We start from the raw sequence: 22,035 nt of genomic DNA, 5'->3' as shown, positions 1-22,035 counted from the left end.
ATCAAAGAAGCACAAAAAAATTCAACCGCTATATCCAAGTTCGTAGACAAAGAAAGTTGCCACCAGTCTGTTTGAGATATAAGCAGGACAAGTTTCTCAAAATCGGGTTTCCAAAAATAACGAGACGCTCACCACAACGTACACTAGACTCTGTCGCAATTTATGGGAGCTCATACGTGATTTCTAAAGTGGGATGGGAAGGGTCTTCGGGCGAAGATATAGGAGATGTTCTCGATAGAGAACAGGAATCTGGGTCTAAAACAAAAATAAGGTCTAGAGACCTGCTTAAACAATTTGGAATACCATTAATCTGACACAATGGAACTTCGAAAAGACTATCAATAAAAACATGGGATATAGAGGGGCAAAGTCCATTAAAATTCTTGGCCGAATGCCATGATATACCAGCAATATTGAAATCACCAAGGGCTATAAAGTGATCACGATCAAAAACCATGTTAGAAATGTTATTAATTATAAAAAAAAAAAAATAAATACAAAGTACCATCTGAAGCAAGGGGATATACGAGCAAGAAATAAAAATGTTAAAACTACCAAAGGATAATTTTACAGCAACTAGCTCAATATCAGAAGTGTGATCAATCAATTCTCACCACCACGACGTACCTTGCAGTCACGTCTGTATAAGGAAAATCTACTAGAAAAAATTTCCGTATCAAGAATGTACATATAACTTAGTTACAGATTCAACTCAATCAATTTTGTAGGTATACTTTTATTTATAAGATTACTTTTTTTGTTTACAATGTTTAATTATTATGTAATAAAATTCACAATATATTCCTAGGATTATACATGTATATGCATTTCTTAATATTTATAATAGTTAACAATGTCATCCTTGTGTATTTTCCATATGCTCGAAATCATCAACCATGCGTAGAGAATTTCATATATATATTAGGCATACAATATGTGTTGATAAATATGTATTTATACTTGTATGCTATGATAAGAATATATCAATAATTTGTGTATGTTCAGAATATATTTTATTGTCACGGAACTTACATTTAAAGATTTATTGTCAGGTGTTTATTGATACGTTTTGTATACATTTTTTGTGTGTTTTTCATTGTCTACTACAAGCAAATATTTTACACAATTGAGTATAATAAATAAATAAAGATTACTAGCACTTGATAATACCCATCATTGATTATTGTTTTATAATATTACACATTACCACAAATATCTTCAGTAATATTATTCCAATAATTGTTACGTAGTAGATAAGTTCGCAATTTTAGCCGCAATATACAGTATCTCCTTTTCTTGTTTTTGTTGTATTGAAATAGTTTAAGTTCGATATGTTAAATTGACATTTATTTCATATGTACGTTTATTAATAATATTGAATAAAGATTTTAAAATAATGAATAAAACAAAAATAAAACCCGTACATACATACATAGGAAACATGGATATGGTATGTTCAACGAAAACAAGTATAATATGTTTTCAGGTTAAGTAACCACTATACATATATGATAAAGAAAATGTAATATTTATAAAAGATGTTAAATAGTTTTAAGAGTTGTTTTGTTGGATTGTTTGCAATTATATTTGTCATTATTTGTTGTTCTTGATTGTGTATGCTATTTCGTTAATATGATTAAGTTCAGGCACAGTCAGCTTATGCTTACATACCCATATGGAAATAAATGTGTAGTATAAGCGTGACCAGTGTCTGTACTATTTATGCAAAGTATGCAGTCAATTTTAATTAATAATAATTTTATTCTACATACTGGTAGTTTTTTCATCAATGAATTCTGAATCTTAGCTACATTACAAATCAACCACTCAATCTCTACTTAATCGAAAAACTATCTATTTACGGATCATTTTACACCACACACTACACGCTTGAATTTTTTTTATTATGGATGATTGTTTTATATTGGAAGCCTTTGTTAACGTTTAAGCAAAATGTCTAGTATTTCAATATATAAATTATAAAGAAATGTAAGTTAATACTTAACTAAATAATACGTCTAAGTGCAATGTTGCAAAAACAAAAAAAATCTTAATGGCATCTAAATATATAACCGTTTTACCTGTTAGCAGTGTTTAATCATTAAAATAAACTTATTTGAAATATTTACATATATTCGATTATATACAAATTTTAACTAGCATTGCTAAAAATAAAAAAAAAGATATAGGAGATAATTATTTATGAGCAGATCTTTTTAATTATAATAGTAAGAATCAATATAATTATTTTTTATATGGGGACGATCAATTGCTTGATCGTTTTCGACGGCGGAATATAATTGAACATTAGGCTTCATAATGTTATATTCAATTGATTTTAATGGTCTTAGCTGATTCTCATTTAAATATGCTTTAAGAAATTCAAACTCCCTATTCGATCCCAATTTTCTATTCTCTCGATGAAAATAGTCGTCACCGTTAGTATTCTATAATTAAAAATTGTGATTTTAATTTACGATTTAGATGTATGAATTTTCGAAATTCGTAAATGAAAACTAATAAAAAGATGCAAGTGAAATTAAAAATAATTTATTTAAGATATACCTGTTTAAAAAGAGAACGATTTCTTTCCCTGAAATGGGATTGTCGAATTGGATATGTCATTGGTATGCCCATTACAGCATGATCTGATAATAATTCACTCAAATCCACGTCTGTTACTGGAATCGAACTGCGAGCGATAGTATTTGCCGGACTAGACTTTCTTAGAAAACTGACTTCTTTATGTGTTGGTCCAGTAGCATGAGTTGCAACTCCAAAATTACTTCCAATTCGTCGTGTTGAAGCTCTCCCACCAGCGCTGTTTCGATGCCCAGAATTTTTATTATTGGCATTTTTGACATCGAAAGATTGGCCGCTTGAAATCGACAGGCGATTGGCATGTATATATTGATTGCCACTATTATCTGGACTGCGGTTTTCATCCATCAGCAATGAGTCAGCTAAGTTATTAAAAGATGTTTTGTACGATCCTTGCATGCTGAAATTAGTAAATTAATTAATAACTATTATATAATTTTTATTTCTGAGCCTGACTTTCCAAAAGCAATTTATTGACTATTTTTTAGCTTTTTAGCTAAAATAAAATTTTGAATAACTACATATATATAAAAGAAATGTCATTGGCCAGTTATAACTTTGTGCCGACAGACAATGTATGTCAGAGCCAAAAGGAGGAATGCCCAAACATATTCCCACTTCCGCAGAACTATTTTAAATAAATAAATAAAATGATTGAATTAATGGGATGGATGAACTCTTCCAGTACAGTTTCCATTGCCATTGTCACCTATCTACACTATTCACAGCAAATACTTGTTTAAAATTCATCGCTCCGCTGCTTGCATAAAAGTTTGTGTATCAACAGCAAAATGAATTTGGAAGCTTAAGTAAATAAATATTTTTAAGGTTTACTAACGCAAGACTAAAAGTTTTACTTTGGTATTAGAAAAATCGATTTTGCTTTTAAAACTAGTTTGTCTCTTATTACTGACTTACTTTTGGCCATTTGCAATTTCCTTCAGTACAGCTGCTCGCGCAGCCAGTTCCTCGGCACGCCGTTGCTGCGTTAATTCTTTGGCCCTCTCTGTCCAGATGAGTTCTTTGAGCTTTTGAAAGCTACCCTGAACTGCCGCTGAATTTTGGCTGCCACTTAAATTATCGCCTGAGTTATACGGTACACCCATATATCGGTTTTTACTTGCTCGACGGGTTGACGATGAAGACGACGAAAGTGCAGACGATGTTTGGGATACGCCTGAGGCACTAGTGATTGGACGTGCTTCTGAACTATATAATCGAGTCTGCCCAGGATTAAAAAGACTACCATCAACAATAAGACGCTGACGTTGCTCAAGTCCTCCTCCGATATGCTGAGGAATTGTGGGTTCTCGACTAACGACTCGGCCGAAAACAGGTGAGCGGGCTCGATCCCTTGATCCCGTTCGAAGTCTTAAATTGACAGATTGAACAGTTTAGTCATGTTAAATATTTTTTTTTTTTTATATAATACTTACGATCCAAAACGTCTAGAATTGGAGTATATCGGATCCCAAATATTATATGTAAACGGGTCGCGATATGTGGGTATTTCATTTGTTATTTCTGCTGCCCGAGATTGTCTCTTTGAAAATCTACATTATATTTTTGGTATATATCAAACATAGAAAACATCTTAACTGTGTATTTCAAGAAAGAGTTAAATTAAGTACAAAGGTTATGAAGGTGATCATCTCAAAAGTACATTTTTGTATTTCTATTATGTCATATTTGAAACTATTTTATATGCAATTGACGTAATTGTAAATTACCATACAAAGATGCAATTGTACTTGATGATTATATATTATACATATATTAATAATATGTATTTATATTTATATATATTGGTTAGTAACAAGTTTAAACATAAATCGAGTATTTTAAATACCAACTCACATCCACATGGCACGAAGTTGTTCACATGATGGCTCCTGCGAACTAAGCGAAAATGTTTTTGGTACAAATACTTCGCCAACGGAACTTCGAGCGCTGCCATCGTTTGTTACCAAGCCGTTATTGACGTTTGGCCTTTGTCCATCTCCATTAGCATTCACTAATTTATTGGTTTGCGTATTTCTTTGCACTCCATAGTCTCCATTACGTCCATTTAGATAGCTACCATTTCCATATGCTTGGCATATTAAGATGACTAATGTGTATATGTGAATATTTGATTTCTTAAAAGACAAAGATGTATATATAAATAAAAATTGAAAATTGTATTCTATATATTATATATAAAGCTTTTTTGTCCTGCCTGATTTATTAATTTACTGACTGAGCTAACCACCACAGACCAAACGTTAAGAGCTATAAGAATGTAATTTTTACACAACAGCAATAAGAGTTGGTTTTTAAAATTCCAAACCTTATTATACTAAAATAGTAATTTAAGTTTAAGTTATTCCAAAATTTTCAAATGCTAACTCACATTACCAACCGCGCCAACTAAGCCTTTTAATCTTTTGCTAAACAGATTTATTTTGCTGATTGAATTCGAAACAAGAAGCTTGCGTTTTTATGTTTGTCTCTGGGTGCAATTTGCGAAAACAAAGCAATTGTAGAAGAGCACGACAAACATTTTTGTTTAAATTAAAGAAATTTAATTTTAAATAATTTAATGATAGGCCCAAAAAAAATCCGTTTCGTTCGATTCTGAAAATGGATCAATTTCACAGATTCTTTTTTTTTGTGCTCTTCGATTGCCATTAATGGCGCAATTGGAGTTTTCAATCAAAATATTTAGACCGGCCTAATTTAAATACAGTCGTTAACAACCAAATGCATCTTTAGCCGAGAGTTGCCAAATAATCTTTAATCGTTGGTTGGGTAAAATTTTACAATTTTTTTATTTAGAAAAAAAAAAAAAAAAAAAAATAACAAATGCTGTTCATACGGACAGCCAGCAGACGGACATGGCTAGATCGTCCCGGAGATTCCTTATGCCTGTTACATACATTTACTGACGGCACAGTTATAATAATATAACAAGTATTGCTATTGTAATTCAAACGATACAGTGATAGGCCTGCTCTATCGCCCGATGTAGGCCTTTTTGTCTATTTCTAAAAGAAAACTGTAGAAAAATACATACATTTTCTTGTTTAGAGATAAAAAAATTGACTAAGAATATTATTTGATTTGAAAGATAATTTATATTTTATGTTTATCCAAGTACTTTTAGATACGCAACGCTACTAAAATTACGCCAAACGCTATACAAAAAGTAGATAACTATACCCGCAACCCATAGGGTAGAAGGGTATTATAACTTTGTGCCAACAGGAAATGTATGTAACAGGTAGAAGGAGGCATCTCCAACCCTATTAAGTATATATATTCTTGATCAGCATCAATAGCCGAGACGATCTAGACATGTCCGTCTGTCCGTATGAACACATAGATCTCAGAGACTATAAGAGATAGAGCTCTAATTTTTTCTACAGCATTTGTTATGTTTGCACGCAGATTAATTTTATTTCACTTCCACTTCCGCCCCCGCAAATCAAAAAATCGAATAACAAGCGTAATTTTAAAGCTGGTGTATAAATATGATTTCTGATAGTTTAATTGCTATCAGATAAAAATTGTGGAAGTTATTAAAGAAATACTTTTGTATGGCCAAAAACGAGTAGTTACTAGAGGTCTTCCGGTATATTGTGCCGTATATGGTATATTTGGAATGTGGTGCTATATCGATTTACCAAATATATCATTCGGTATAGTTTTAGTATTTTTGTAGTATTATCGGTATATTTTGAAAATAAAACCGCAATATTTTGCTTTTATTCAAAATGGGTGGCAGGTATCTCACAGTCGAGCACACTCGACTGTAGTTTTCTTACTTGTTTAAGTTATTAAGTAGGAAATTCAAATTAAAAAAATATATCTAAGTTAAATAAATTTATGATGCTTATAATTTTAACGCCAAGATGTAATAAAATTTTTTAAAGCACCAGTCCTTAGTTATTCTTTTCTTTTCAATACTTCTAATTGAATTTGATTTTTTTAAATAGTTCCTAAAGTAGAATTGGGATTGATTAAGGTCTCGTGTAGTAAACAGCGATAGAAAAAAAGGTCGAATGAATAAAAAATAACAAGTAGAGAGCAGTCTGCCATAAACCATACGTATGTAGCTGCAGGGGCTTGATGACTTAATTAATAAAAACAAATATTAAATTAGTTTGTTTTCAGATTAAACGGGTCAAAGGAAAGAAGAAATTTGTTGTCGCGCGCTTTCAACTTAAGCTTTTCACTTGTCTTCCTTTTAATTTAAATGTTTTCTCTTATTCATCAGTATTTGTATCCCTGTAACAAATAAAAGAATATGTTTGAAAGTAATATTATTGTTAGTAAACTTACCAAATTTGAACTAATAAACATTTTAATTATTTATTCAATAAATATCCACTAATGCGTGTAATTCATGAAAAGATAAAAGTCAATTTTGGTTGTACCAATTCATATAGTTGTATATTTGTTGACAATCCAGTATATATATTCTCTGCAGGGTAACAAAGTGAAATTTAAAATATATTAGTACACTTCGAAGACATTTATTACATGCATGCAGGCATTCAATAATTCTATACTTCTAAGCCTATTGAATAAATAAAAAGTATTATAAAAACATATCATAAATTGCTATCATATAAATATGAATGAATGTTCTCGGCCTAATGAATTTGTAGATGGTTGTGAGGTGGCTAAGGCTTCTAGATGGCGATAGAGAACGATGTCAAACATGAAAGTTAGCTGCGAATAGAAAATCTACAAAGTAGATTCATAAACTCCGCACAACTCCCACCACATAGTGCCTACCACCATCATGAAGGTCATCATATCCTTAATAACCGTCAGCGGTGGAGCCCGCGCATAGCATGATGATGATATCTTTTGGTAAATCGGCGTATTTAAGGCACTTACAGATGTCTCAACCAGTGCTGCCAGTTTAGCAATTTAGTTGCTAGATCTAGCAACTTTTCAAAAAATTTGCAACTTTTTTTTTGTAATGCTATTAGCTACAAATTTAGCAACTTTTTATTTTTTTTTTTTAGCAATTTTAGCTATTTTAGCAATTTTTCATTTATACTTTACCTAAAGCCTTTTTATTTTGTATACCCTTTCTCCTATTCACTGCAAAAATTCACAACGAAATCTGAACTTGTATTTAACTCAACGGTTCGATTATATGAGCTACTTGAACCAAAACCCTTTTAGTGATTTAGCAGATTTTGCGCTCAAAATCTTTTCCCTGCTATGGTCGAACGCTGAAGTTGAGCGTATATTCTCACAAATGAATATAGCAAAAAATAAATTACACAACTGTATGAGCCTTAAAACATTAAATTCGATATTGCATATAAGGTTAGTTTGAATTTAAATAATTTAAAACACGAGCCGATATAGCGACAGGTTTCTAACCCATAGAAGCAGACTCGCTAGGAGACTCCTACCAGCCAGACCGTTGAGGCGATTGAAGCGTCAAGGTTTTGCGAAAACGTTCACCCAATCGTAAACTTCACATAAACTCCTTAAACTAATATGAGGTTTGGTCCAAATAAATACATTTTTTACCTGTGTTGTTATAGTACTATTTTCTTCCTGCTGTACTGGTTCGATACTAAATAAAGAAGCTAATTATTTGAAAAAAAAAAAAATAATAATTAAAAAAAAAATAAATATTAACTTTATATATGTATTGGACTACAATGTTGCCATAATGATGTACTTCCCTACGAGCACTTAGTTAAAATTTCAGGAAACGAAAAGTACCCGGATAGTAAGGAAGCAGAAGAATTGGGCGAAATTTTAAGTATTTTGTAATGTTAACAAAAGAAGATATGAAATCCTGTTTATTTTAATTTTGATTTTTAATTGCAATATTTTATTCTCAAATTAATTAAAAATGTACATACTATTTGAAAAAGAACATTTAAAAGATTTAGCAATTTTTTTTTTGCAATTTTTTTTATAATTTTCAGAAACTTTTTTTTCTCAAATCTAGCAACTTTTACTCCGGAGAATCTGGCAGCACTGGTCTCAACTGCTGTTGTAGCATCAGTCTACTTTCCTGGCTATGTACCGAGTTGACCTGTGACAATTGCGGGACTTATCGAGTACTTCGAAAGAAAGCACATCCCAATCGTATTGGATACGATGTCAATACTCATCATAATGGTTATTTGCTTATCGACTTCGTTTGTAATAATAACTTTAAAATATTTATGTAGGTTCTGAACTGACATTAGAAACAAAGGTCTTACCGTCGATGTCAGTCTCTCGAAAAAGACGGAAGTGTAAAGTTCTAACCCATCAACATAACAGGTGCATTTGATAAAAGCTGCTGAAATGCCTATTGGTGGGAAACATAATCAAGCGAAAAGAAGTAGTGTGGAGCGAGTATAAAAGTATCCTAACTCAAAATAACAAATAATTAGGAATGCTTAGCGGAAGAAGATATGAGATTCTATTCAGTAGTCAAGCATAAAATGGCATCATCTCCAACGACATTGATTAGCGTCTTCGAGTTCTATAAGATACTCTCTTTCCAAGCAATATTTCGAACAGTGATATAACCCCGTGGAAAAAGCCTCCTATTCTATATTGAGAAGTATGCCTGTCAGATACGACCCCTTATCAATTATGCCATGGCTTGAGCAGTACAAGAAATAGGAATGAAACCTCAATGACAAAAGGGCTCTAAGTCCAAAGCTCAATATGTGAATGCAGTTCCTTCTAAAATTTTGTCTAATATATCACATTTAAAAAGTGTTTATCTGAGCAATAAACCTTGGAGAAATCAATCATATTATTCCCAGCAGAAGTATGCCCGATTGGGAGATGTGTCATGAATCTTGCTCGCATGTATCGATAAGCATCAGTGAGCAACAGTCTAGGGTGTCATTCATTGAACCAGACCCGTTCTATTGAATAGGCAAACACAAGACAGGAGAAATTATGAAAAAGGTGAGAAGTAATACCGACGTTTCAGCTGGTATAACCAGTGACTTTAATACTTTAAAGATTAAAAAAGAAGTAAAAAACCTACAGTCATGGTGTTCGAATGTAAGATACGAGTACTCGCTACCCATTTTTTAAGTATTCTTAAGACGGCTACTTCTGGTATATTAATAGACTATTACATTAACATTATGCACCAGGGCCATATCGGCTAATAATATATATACTTTATGTGGTTGGAAATGACTTCTGCCGTTTACATGCGTTTTCTGTAGGCACTAAATTATAATACCCTTTTCCCTACGGTGTCCTCGGACACGAAGAGTACACCTTTAAAAATAACCTTTAAAAACAGTATAGGACTATTTAAAGAGTTAAATATATAGAATATCTCTAAGCATGTCGCAGTTATTGCAGATTTGATTTGAACACATAGAATTTAAATGATTAATTAAAGTATTGAAAACTATTCTTTCGTATACTTGATTAAAAACATAGTTCTCGCTTTCATCATCCAGAGCAAATTATGTTATTAATAACCTTAAAATTTGTTATTATTTCTTTATAATGCTTCGCTATCATAGTTGTTAATTTGTCTTTAAAAATGGCCATATGTTCGAGTATATGTAAATATTGGCAGAGAAGAAGAGTTACAAAGAATATGTACTAGGAATACGATTACAATTAGTAAATTAAGTTCATTTTGTGCAAGTGCTGGATAAGAAAACAATTGAACATTTTGTGCACTTAGTTGATCGTGAGTTAACTTAAATGTGACTTAATTTTTAAAAAATTTGAATTACTTTTCTGTTTTTATCATATTTGGCATTTTGCTTTATTGGTTTTCCAAATAAATAAGTAAATTATAAGTCGAAATCGAAATAAGTTGCACATCGCTGACAGTCGCATAGCATCGCAATTTTCTGTTGTCTTATGAGTATATATTGAGTGCGACGCATTACCGTAAGTCTCAGCCATAATTCAAGCTGTAGGGAAAATTTAATTTCACATTTACATGTTCTTACTTGTTACTCAAATCCCAACAAACTAATTAGAATAAATGATCAATTTTAATTATAATGTCATTAAAAAAAATGTTTGAAATATTGTCATTTGTATTATTCTTAATTTTAAAATTAACATCCAAAAAATTAATGAATTAAATTAAATAAAAATCAAATTCATTGATGTTTGAAATAATTTTTTTTAAATAATATAAAGAATATTTCAAATTAATAAAATAATTTTCTACTAATAATAATAAATCTTAATAATTACTTAGAGCGTTGGTATATATTTGAAACCCAGCTAAGGAGTAGCCAACTGATGGACTGACTGCCCATTCAGAAAATATTCATTCAGACATAAAAAGCTTTATATAAAGCTCACTCTCATGCTGGCATATGTACATTTGGATATGTAAAACAACGACAAAGGTGCATACATATGTATGTATATAGATGTTTCAAACATTCATTACCAATGTCTCTTTAAATATGAATGAACGTATATTTGTATGTATACTGTGTTCATATTTTGTAGTCCTAAATATACTATGCATTTTATTTGTCAATGTATGTTGGCTTTCATTCATTGTCCTTCATATAATTTAATTTCACAACATACTTACATTTATAGCCACGCAATTATATTACAGAAATTCTACGCAAGCTTTTTTTTACAAATTCAATAATTTGTAACTACTTTGAAAACTTGATTTGCATTTTTATTATATAGCCTGCTTTATGTTAGTGAACCGCTTCGACGCGTCACGAAAACTGGACTAAATGTTCCTTCCTATCATGTGAACTTCGACACAGAATCCACACAGCATCCCTGACAAAACCCACAAGTTCCCACATACTTCCAATTGCTCGGTTTGAGTTTCCGATTCGGGTCGAATTTGTTCAGTTCAGCCTACACAAATTTATGCATGCATACATACATACATACATATTTCCGAAAAAAGTTCGCGCACGTGAATGAATATTTGACCAACAATTTTTAGCAAGGCTCTACATAATACTTATACTAAAGTCAAACCCCCAATTATCTGCAGTTGTCTACCGTTAGAAATGTACAACTTCTATATGTTATTTCAAAATATTAAGTTATTTTAATAATATTAAATGTTTTGTTCATATCGGAAATATTTATTTACGGGATAGAGATCCATTTACCAATTCTTACCAAGTAAACTTTAAGTCAATGTTTGTTATTTACACACAATTGAAAGTGCGTTAAGGTTGCTTAACTGTTACTTATATTGTATGTAAATTTATCGATAACAATTTTTTTATTAAGACAAGCAGTTGTGAACTCATACATTAATTTAAGTCTATCAAAATTCGATCTAAAATTTTTGCATTAGATTACCCAAAATACAATTTTTTGTCAAATAAATATTTTACTAAAAAAAAATTAAAACAAAAATACCGAATATACAGAATTCATTTGATCGGGATTTTTTAAACCATTTTAATGTGTTCGATTCATTTTGCTTGTCAAATACATAAAAATGTCGGATAAACAATTGACAAATACGTGATCAATCTCTTATTAAATTAAAAATATAATAAACATTGCGCTAGTTCAATAACTAACATTCTTACAGTAATAGCAAAAGGAAAAGGCAAAATGTTCGTAATTTATTGATTTTTAGCAATTGCTGTGACTGAAAAACTGAACAGATCCTAAGTAAATGCATTATTCTGTTCAATAAATATTATACACATTTAAATTAATTTCAAATACATTAAAATACGATCATATTGTTGTCGTTCACTCTTAAATTAAAAATAAATAATAAAAACAAAAAATTCTATTAATAAAAATTGTGTGTGTGTATCTTGTAAATGTGTATCTCATGAGTTCATGCAACGGTTCAAATGTATTTATATTGATACACACATCTGTTAACACATGCACATATATCTACTTATGTGTATATTAGTATATATGTATGTATGTACATATATGCGCTTAAACATCTTAGACATATGTACATATGTATATTCACATATAACAGTTCAATGAATTTATCTGCAATTCATCTTGTGTGTTAAAAATCTCATACCCTTGCAGATAAAATTTCAAAGCCACTTTTTTGCAATTTCTCAGATCTATAACTTTTCTGCAAATATGATGCCTCGAAGTATCACCGCTTACATCAACCTGAGCATAATAGTAAGCCTTGCACTTTATTCATCAGCATCTTTTAGTGGAATGGTTACTTCAAACGAAAACGAAGAGGACTTCCTAACACGAAGAGGTTAGTGTTTACAAAAATACATAATAAAAGTACTATGGTACGTTTTAATATTTTAAGTATTTCAGAATGTATCGTAGTATGTAATAGTTGAATTACTGTAAAAATATATGAATTTACTTTATCACATAATATAAGTAAACATTCTATATTAATGTGATTTCTCCAAATTGATTGAATAAAACTGCAAACCCATACGGTAAAGCGTTGAACTTACGAAACGGACTGGACGCTACCCATAGCGTAGAAGGGTATTATAACTTTGTGCCGGCAGGAAATGTATGTAAAGTATATGTATATATATTGATCAGCGTTAACCTCCGAGACGATATAGCCATATCCGTCTGTATGTTTTGTTACGCTCACTTCCGACCCTCAAGTCAACAAAAATCTAATAACAAGCGTAATTTTAAAGCTACAGCGGGTATTTTTTGGTATATTTCAGTTTTTTTGTTTCTTTAACGTATAATACCGCATTGTTTTGCTTTTATTCAAAATGGATAGCGAGCATCCCACGGTCGAACATACTCGACTGCAGCTTTCTAACTTGTTATGTTCGTATCTAAAAATTCTAACTACAGAACTAAAGTCGTTAGCACCATCCCCGGTATAAGCAAATATTCTCTACTATGTAGTTAAACTCAGGTTATTGAATTACACTAGTCGGCACAATTAATTGACGAAACTCTTTTTAGACTATTGAACTTAGCTTTGCTTGAAATCGTCAAATAACGGTGCGAAAATGAGGCTCAAAACAAAGAATCTATTTTTAGCTATGTGCACGCCAAATTTTATATCGTTTACCTTTTGCATTCTCTTTCTGCTGATAAGAATGCATGCAGACAACGGCTTTTTACGTGCCACAAGTATTTTGAAAGCATCTTTATGGAAATATTTTCACACTTTTAAGCACGCGATATAACTTCTTTGAGCAATATTCAACGTTGTTAGTAAAATAGAAAGTTATTAAAAATTAATAAATTAAATGGGTATAACTACTGAGCTAAGTTTGGTTACCAGATCCTCAATGGTAGCCAAGTTTAACGCTGGAATAGCAGTCAAAGACATTACCAATGAGTTTAAAGTGTCGCGCCAAACTGTGTACTACCAAATTAAAAAGTTTAAAAAGCATAATGACATGCGTAATTTAAGAAGATCAGGTGCTAAGCGCAAAACAGATCTCAGTGAAGACAGAGTCCTTGTACGGGAATTTAAAAAAATGTTTTTCTAAAGCCCCAATCCGCAGCAGATCAATTTAATTTGACAGCTAAAACACCAATTAGTGAGCGCACAGTCCGTCGACGATTAAATGAATGTGGATAAGACTTATAAAGTCATGGAAGTACCATATATAACAAAAGCAAACAAGCTCAAAAGACTGACTTTTGCAAAGGAAAGCAGTTCTAGAGGAGCGTTCTATGGACAGATGAAAGCTCCTTTGTGTATAAATCATCAAAAAATAAATTTGTTGTAAGATTACCAATGGAACAAAGGCAGAAAGGGCGGCCCGTTTGCCAAAAAGTAAGCCATGGTGGAGGCTGTGTGATGTTCTGGGGATGTGTAGCGTATAATGGACTGGGTGACTTCGTTCCTGTCACAGGCCTGATGAACCACGTGGTTGTTTACTTTTGACCAAAGCACAAGTCAGCTGTTTCAGCAGTCAAAAATGAAACGATCCGATAGCAAAACGATGACCAAAAACTTGTGAAAACCGGAGCACCTAAAAACGAAAATCTCGGTTTTGGTCCCAAAACGAAAAAGCAAAGTAAATACCGGAGCATGCCTGTATATTTGCGCATTTGGAATTGCTGAGTTGACCTTCACATACACTCCAGTATCGGAGTATCGATACGCTTCAAAATTTTATTTGTTCTGGGAACTGCGGAACAAAATGAAAAACGAATTTTGGAAAGTCGTTCTTTTTATAGGAATTGCACGGTAAAACACGATTTCGCGCATCTGGGAACGACTCCTAAAACTGAAATAAGTTATGTCGATATATACATATACATATCTACATTGGCCCACAAATCAAATCTATAATGTTCATTTAATTTGCTTCTATTGCCTTTGATTCTGTACTTTTTCCTACCTAAGTTTGTTTACTTTTTCACCATCAAACTTTTATTTGCATGATGCGGCTTTGGTGTAAGCACTTGCATCAGAGAATCGAATCATTGAAGCAGATGCACTTGGTCTAAATAGGATATTAGAGTAACTAAATAACTGCTAAATTGTTACTGATACATTTCGAAATTTAAAATATATTGCAGAAAATATATTGGAGAATTCGTATCATGGATTGATTCGAGAAAATGAAACATATGTGGAAATAACACCTTTAATTAAAGTCAACGAAGAAAAAATCTGCAATTTTCGCATTCTTAAGAAGCCATATCACGAAATTCCTTTTCAAGTAAATTACATTAACAACACTATTCAAATCAATTTTAAAATAAAACAATTTAATTAAAATTTTAGATTGAGTTGGTCAACAATTTGGGTATTCTAAAGGCACGGCGAACCTTGAATTGTGAGAAACGTAAAAGTTACCATTTTGAAATTGTTGCGATTTTTTGCGATGGAATGCCATCAAATTCAGCCAATGTGCATATCACTGTTATTGATATTAATGAATATGCGCCAACTTTTCTTCAACAATCATATGTAACGGAAGTCGACGAAGGGCGATTGTACAATGAAATAATTCGCGTCGAAGCTACGGACAAGGACTGCACGCCTCTTTTTGGCGATGTCTGCAAATATGAGATATTAAACAGTGATGAACCCTTCACCATAGATAACGAGGGTTCCATTAAAAACACTGAACCGCTTTCGCATAAAATATCCCACAATCATATTTTATCCGTGGTAGCCTTTGATTGTGCCATGAAAGAATCAATACCAATAATGGTCAGCATCAAAGTACGACGTGTTTGCGACGCTAAATTCCTTGGTATTCCGGAACGCATTGATTACACCGTAAGTGCTTATATCTAAAATCGACTTGTGTCTGTTTCTTCAGTTAATACCTATTAGATGTATAGGACAAATTAAAGAAGGATGTATATTTTATAGTAATCCAATCACTTATAAATTTAAAGAATCAAACATCGAGAATTATTTAATTTTGTTTTTGAAATTAATTGGTTAAGTAAACTTTTGATAAGAATTTAAATTTTTAGTTTATTTTAGGTTAAAGATGGGCTTAGGTCGATCGACCTCAAAAATAAAAACAGATATGGAATAAATGTGATGTGTTGAATGTAAGGAAGGGACATCTTTACCAAGGCCGGTGGTCAGCGATGTATGTAGCTTGTGCATGACTGCTCAGTTCTTAAAAGCATGGTTTTCCGAAGAATTGGAATCGTCTCCAAAGAAATGCAAGAGATTCCCAGAAACGGTGTTGGGCACTCTCTATTTCTTCCTCGCTTCAGAAATTCTTGAGGTGTTATCCTTAGATGCAGAGGTTCAGTACTACGCTTATTGTTCCGTCTTTTCGGTCACAGTAGTTTCTATTGGAAGTAGAATTGTATTGTGATCTGTTACACTACAATTGATTGTATTTAGATTGTCAATAGATTGTCTTTAGTTGATTAGGTTAGACTTTAAAACAAGCAAACAAACATATTTAATTTTCTGAACAAAACTATTTTTTTAAATTAATTTAAAATCTACGTAAATATTCGAAATACTTATTTCTGATCATTTACAGTCTGGTAGCACTGAAAATTTGCAATTATTTCCTAATGCTCGATTGGATCTCTGCAATATATTATGTACTACTGAGGACCTTACTATTAATGCAACAATTGCTCTAAAGGTAAGCGTAGTTCTAAGATATTGTTGTAATGCAAATAATTGTAGCATAAATAATTTATAGACCAAACACATATCGTTTGGATGTGATCGAGATATATCCAATTGTTCAAGTAACTCCAACTTAAAGGATCTTTTGCCACAAGATGCTATCTGGACTAAAGAATTGAGCTATGATGAAGGCCGTGAACCGATATTTCATTTCTCTGGATCAACAGGTGCTGTTGTGCCCAATAATTTGATTGGACATCATGACTTCTCCCTACTTCCATTCAGCATCATTACAATTTTCCGACATAGCAGTCAAAGCTCGAACAATAAACACGTAAAGGAGCACATAGTATGCAGTGCTGATGACCATAAAATGAATCGTCACCATATGGCACTATTTGTGCGTAATTGCCGTCTCATTTTGCTTCTTCGTAAGAATTTCAACGATGGAGATTTGAACATTTTCAGCCCTGCTGAATGGCGGTGGAAAATACCGCAAGTGTGCGATAATGAATGGCATCATTATGTTATCAACATTAATTATTCATCCAAAGTTGAACTATTTATTGATGGCATACGCTTTGAAAGTTCTATAGAGGAGCAACGCCATACAAATCCAGAGGTGATCGATGATTGGCCGCTACATGCTGCACATGGAGTGAACACGACGCTCTCTGTAGGTGCTTGTTATCAAAGTTCTGAAAATCGTTTAAAACATGGTTTTAATGGAGACATCTCGGAAGTGAAGATCTCTCTAAACAGTGTACTTTCAGTCGAAGAAATTAAATGTGGCACAAGCTGTGCTGAGCATTTGCTGCCATCAACTGAACTGCAATTGGACCAGTCTTTTGACTCATCTGATAGTCAAGTTCAGGTTAATGCACAAATGAATGAAATTTATATTCAAACACAGAGCAAGCAACACATTGAGAAGTTGATGCGTAGTCTTCAATATATTAATGATGTAAAAAAGAATCCCACAATTGGTCGACGTAATATTGAAGTTCGAACAAAAATGCAGTGTGCCAATCATAGTATAATTCGCCTCGCAACAGTTGAGACTTACATTATGGTTAACGAACCTATTATTGCTCCTGAATCAGTTTATACAGAAAATTTCTCTACTAATTTAAGTGGAAAATCTCCCTCCAGTGATTTTAATGTTATTTATAAAGTCGACAAATTCGAATCTCAAGTTAAGCCAGAAAATGACGTGCCATCCAAGTTTTTGACATCAGCAAAGATCACGATTACAGGTAATTAACCAATTAACTATAATATAACAAAGTATTCACGCACAGCGAAATTTTAAGCGCTTTATTATTTTACCTATGAATACCCGTTTTATTGTCAATAAGCATTATTATAACTGGCTGTTATTGTGGCTTTCATTTAGTAAGTCAACTAAAAGTCATAATAATAAAAAGCTCAGAATAAATAAACCTTCTCTATCACAATGATTGTTGAAAAATAAATTCAGTAAAATGAAAATATTCAATGCATTCAATGCTGGCATAATCTGTTGAAGCTCAATAAAACAAGTTAGGTAACTAACTGTGAAAGAAACACATCTTTACTGTTACAACATATACATACATATAACAAAAATCTACTACAATATTACAAAAATAATTTTTAGTGGGCAAACCATCAGTTTTAAAAGTTGCCATAATTTACAAAATATACTAAAATATCAATGAATGCATTCCAAAAAAACTAATAAAAACTAAAAAATGAATTAGGAAAAAAGTACCAGAGCTATTGTCAACACAGAGAAACTAAACATTTCGATAAAGACAGCTTAGTTGCAGAACGAAAGTAATAGTTCACAATTAAGAACGGGAATGTATTCAACTGCAATAATTTATATTAATACATACATATGTGCTATTTACGATCTTTTTGTATCTTAGGCGCCCAAAATAAACTAGTCTCGTATCAGGAAATCAAAACAGGCGTACGAATTTTGGATGGCATTCACATTGGCTTCTCAATAGATGGCAAATATAATAAAAATGTAAGCCGGAAAGAGAGTTTGGATTCATGCAGCGTAATTGTATTTCCGTCACTGAATCCGGATCATGAAGAGATTCAAATTGATGGCGATGAATCTTTGTCATCCACCATGGATATTCGAACAAACATCAATAAGGATGGCGTCGAAATGATTGGATCTGATTTAATTATAAATTATTTAAGCGTACTGCGGGCTTTGGTTTATAGCAATAAAAAGCCAGCTTATTATTTAAATCGTGTTTTTAAGCTATCTTGCATACAATTAAATTTACAAAATAAAAACGTCGACTATACGTTAACCTTGACCGTCCTACATCCAAAACAATCACAATCAAAGACTACAAATTTACCATCATCATCATCATCTTCGCCACTAACAAATTTAGATGGCAACAACAAATTATTAGCTTCTCTACATAATAATCCCCCAAGTGGAAGTGGAGCAGATCAAACACAAGGTAAATACATAATTTTGAAACACTTTATTTCCGCCTACATATTAATTATCTTGCAGATGGGAAGCTTTTCTCATATTCATTGTTACATACAAATATTGTTCAGGAGCCAAAATTACATGTCCATTCGTTTGTGCCCCGAGGTTAGTACTGATAAACAACAACGCATAATAATTAATTGATGTACTTATTTTTAATTGAAGCTGAAGCATCACATCCAACCATGCTTATTATACTGATCTGTGTCTTTATCGTCGTTGTGATTTGTGGCGTTTCGATTGCACGCTTAAGGAATAACCAAAAGTATGCAGATCGTCACCAGCCTATACCAAAGGTAATTATGCCAGTCATATAAGAAATTATTTAATTTGTCAATAAAAATCTGCTTCATTCGGCTCTTACTTACTTTGACTTTTATATTATACGGTATACTTTGAATGTAATAGTATACAGATATACCTAATATAGTCATAGTATATTTTAGTATTTTATCGATATATTAATTATATATATTTATCGAGGATGGGTAGCGGGTATCCACTCCGCTGTAGCTTTCTTACAAGAGAAATTCAACTCAGTTTATATTCAGCCATCAAGGCAAGACGACAACAAGGCAACCACGACTTAACAATAACACTCTGAAAAAAATGTTTTTAAAATGGGAAATAAAATTATTGTATTCACCTAAAATCTAAATTGGGACTCAGAACTCCCCATATGCTATGTATATGTTTTATCAGTATAATTTAAGTTGTTGATATTTTGGACACAATTTTATATTCATGGAACATATTATTTTATTTAAATGCTAGGTAATTCCTGTATCATGCTGCAAGTTTTGTGCTATATATGAAATTTAAATCATATACAATTAAATCGTATATTCTTCCCACATTGCGAATCAATATTAAAAACTCTCGGTCTTTTTTGTTGTGTTGTCTACAGGTTGCTGATGAAGGTTTGATCTGGGATGATTCTGCATTGACTATTACTATAAATCCAATGCAAGCAGATGTTACATCTGAAGATAGCTCGGATTCTGAGAATTCGGATTCGGATGACGAAGAAGGTATGTATATTCGCAAGATATAAATATGTTGTTGATGTATTATCTAAGTTATCTGTATTTTGTATATTCGACAGTTATAAAAGATGGATTCGCACACATTAATCAACTTGAATGGGACAACACCAATATGTTTTCATCAGCAAACTAATGAGTACGTGCGTGTGAGATGAAAATGCGATTATCAATAAAAAAAAAAGTTACAAATAACAATATGTAAATGTGCTTTTAAAATATAAAAAATTACACAATCTATTTATCCTAAAGTAACCCGCTAATATACTCCTCTATAGGGTGCCAGCACATCAGTGCATACATATGTAACCAAATCAACATACTAATCATGGCTGCAAAATAGAAGAAAAATGTGGAATAACTTTTTTGGAGGTATTAACATTCCAAATTATTAAAAAAGTTTTAATATTCAATTAATTATAATTTATTGAAATAATTAAAATATAATTATTTCTGTAATTAAAATAATTGCATTTCATTGTATTAAAATTGAATTAACTATAACATTTGTTGATTTTTTTGTGTACCAATATTTCCACAACAAAAAAAAAAATATATATATATATGTATGTATGTATGTATAGTATGTTTCAAAATGCACAGCTTCCTTGATAATAAATGTATAGCAATTACATTGGTGGGTTCTTTAGGTGTGTATGTACTGTCATTCATATCGAATTAACTGTGCAGATAAAAATAATCTATGTAACTGTAACTAGCATATAGTACAATTACAAAACATCAATGGTCAAAAACAGTAAACTTATACATTCTAAATAAACAGTCTAAAGTAAACACATTTGGTCTGCCAAAAATTTGATGTTTTTTTTAGTTAAAATAAAACTGTTTTCTTATACTGTGAAAATGAATTATTTAAACGAAATCGTGTTATTATCGACAATGCTTCGACAAATAATGCTAAAATAATATTCAGGTGGTGCTTTGTCTAAATTAAACGGTGGGTGGATCAAAAGTACATTATCAGACTCTTGCAACTTTTATCTTGACATAAAAAGAAATGAATGGTTGTTTTAGTACCGTATTTTTTGCCCTTAATGCGCAATTTTCAGCTGCAGGGCCATTTTGTTTCGCAGTTGCCAGCATAAAATTAATGTTGAAGCGTATCGATTCTCCGATACTGGAAAGCAGGATGTCAAATCAGCAGTTCCAGCATTAAGATGGATAGTGAAAAAAAAATTAAAAATAAACCGTCTGAGGCATTTCTAGCTCAGAGAAAAATCATTAATTATATTAGAAATTTAATATAAAAAATACTGTTCCAATATTGGCATTGCATATGTATATTTTTTTTGGTTGACTTTTAATAACATTTTCATTGATTAGTGGACTAAACCATGCCGTCTTTTACACATAAATAAACAGTGCCGCTTGGCATCTACATATTTCAGTGCACTAGATATTGGTAAAATAGCTTAATGTTATAACAAAATCTACAGTTATAACAGTCGTATACCAACCATTTATAATAATAATTTAAAATTCATACTATACATATGTATGTATGTCTTTTCCAACGATTGTTTAGTGATGTTTGCCTTGATTTATTTGCAACTCTTCGAAATGCAGGTCCAAGTCAACATGTGGGTACATTTTTGTCACTTCTGACTTCAAGGTATTGTAAAATTCTGAAAAATGTATTAATCGCCTTAATTTATCTTTTCCAGGAATATTTTTACATTTACACTATAAATAAAAGGAGCAAATGTTCAAATTAAGAGTTGTTTCTATTTTGTATTGCATTTTATTTTAACAAGTGAGAAAAGTCGAGTGTGCTCGACTGTGAGATACCCGCCATCAATTTTGAATAAAAGCAAAATATTGCGGAAAATACTACAAAAATACTAAAAATATAACAAATG

The 22,035-nt window shown here is 31.8% G+C and overlaps 2 protein-coding genes across 9 annotated transcripts in view; one reads left to right on the top strand and one right to left on the bottom strand.

The window, feature by feature from the left end:
* Window positions 1-715: 715 nt before the first annotated feature.
* Window positions 716-22,035, bottom strand: part of LOC117573078 (uncharacterized) — a 37,081-nt gene continuing 15,761 nt past the window's right edge. Inside the window, exons 1-8 of one of the 4 annotated variants that reach the window (XM_034255958.2) lie at window positions 11,156-11,312; window positions 10,329-10,511; window positions 6,925-7,066; window positions 4,459-4,739; window positions 4,038-4,154; window positions 3,520-3,972; window positions 2,566-3,001; window positions 716-2,447 (exon numbers count right to left, since the gene is read on the bottom strand). In XM_034255958.2, coding sequence (XP_034111849.1) covers window positions 2,217-2,447; window positions 2,566-3,001; window positions 3,520-3,972; window positions 4,038-4,154; window positions 4,459-4,739; window positions 6,925-6,945 — 1,539 coding nt within the window. In that variant the 5' untranslated portion in view covers window positions 6,946-7,066; window positions 10,329-10,511; window positions 11,156-11,312 and the 3' untranslated portion in view covers window positions 716-2,216. Of the gene's footprint in view, window positions 2,448-2,565; window positions 3,002-3,519; window positions 3,973-4,037; window positions 4,155-4,458; window positions 4,740-6,924; window positions 7,067-10,328; window positions 10,512-10,803; window positions 10,855-11,155; window positions 11,313-22,035 lie in introns of those variants that run through there. The other 3 variants (XM_034255961.2, XM_034255960.2, XM_052006299.1) reach the window with 3 other exon arrangements.
* Window positions 12,004-20,954, top strand: LOC117573077 (calsyntenin-1). 5 transcript variants are annotated; one of them, XR_007955182.1, is made up of 12 exons: window positions 12,004-12,164; window positions 12,646-12,796; window positions 15,067-15,209; window positions 15,275-15,775; window positions 16,509-16,616; window positions 16,677-17,859; window positions 18,517-19,077; window positions 19,134-19,217; window positions 19,278-19,408; window positions 20,020-20,143; window positions 20,218-20,356; window positions 20,434-20,954. XR_007955182.1 is itself a non-coding variant. In XM_034255957.2 (12 exons), the coding sequence occupies exons 2-11, from the start codon at window positions 12,667-12,669 to the stop codon at window positions 20,289-20,291; spliced, it is 3,039 nt and encodes a 1,012-aa protein (XP_034111848.1). In that variant the 5' UTR covers window positions 12,004-12,164; window positions 12,646-12,666; the 3' UTR covers window positions 20,292-20,294; window positions 20,434-20,954. The 5 variants fall into 5 exon arrangements, 4 of the variants coding, with proteins under 4 accessions (XP_034111848.1, XP_034111846.1, XP_051862251.1 ...); XM_034255957.2 differs by having other exon boundaries at window positions 20,218-20,294; XM_034255955.2 differs by having other exon boundaries at window positions 20,218-20,954.

The sequence above is a fragment of the Drosophila albomicans genome, chromosome 4 (genome assembly GCF_009650485.2).
Source record: "Drosophila albomicans strain 15112-1751.03 chromosome 4, ASM965048v2, whole genome shotgun sequence".
Classification (NCBI taxonomy): Eukaryota; Metazoa; Arthropoda; class Insecta; order Diptera; family Drosophilidae; genus Drosophila; species Drosophila albomicans.
The sequence above is the reverse complement of the archived record's forward strand: the minus strand, read 5'-3'. Positions and strand labels throughout refer to the sequence as shown.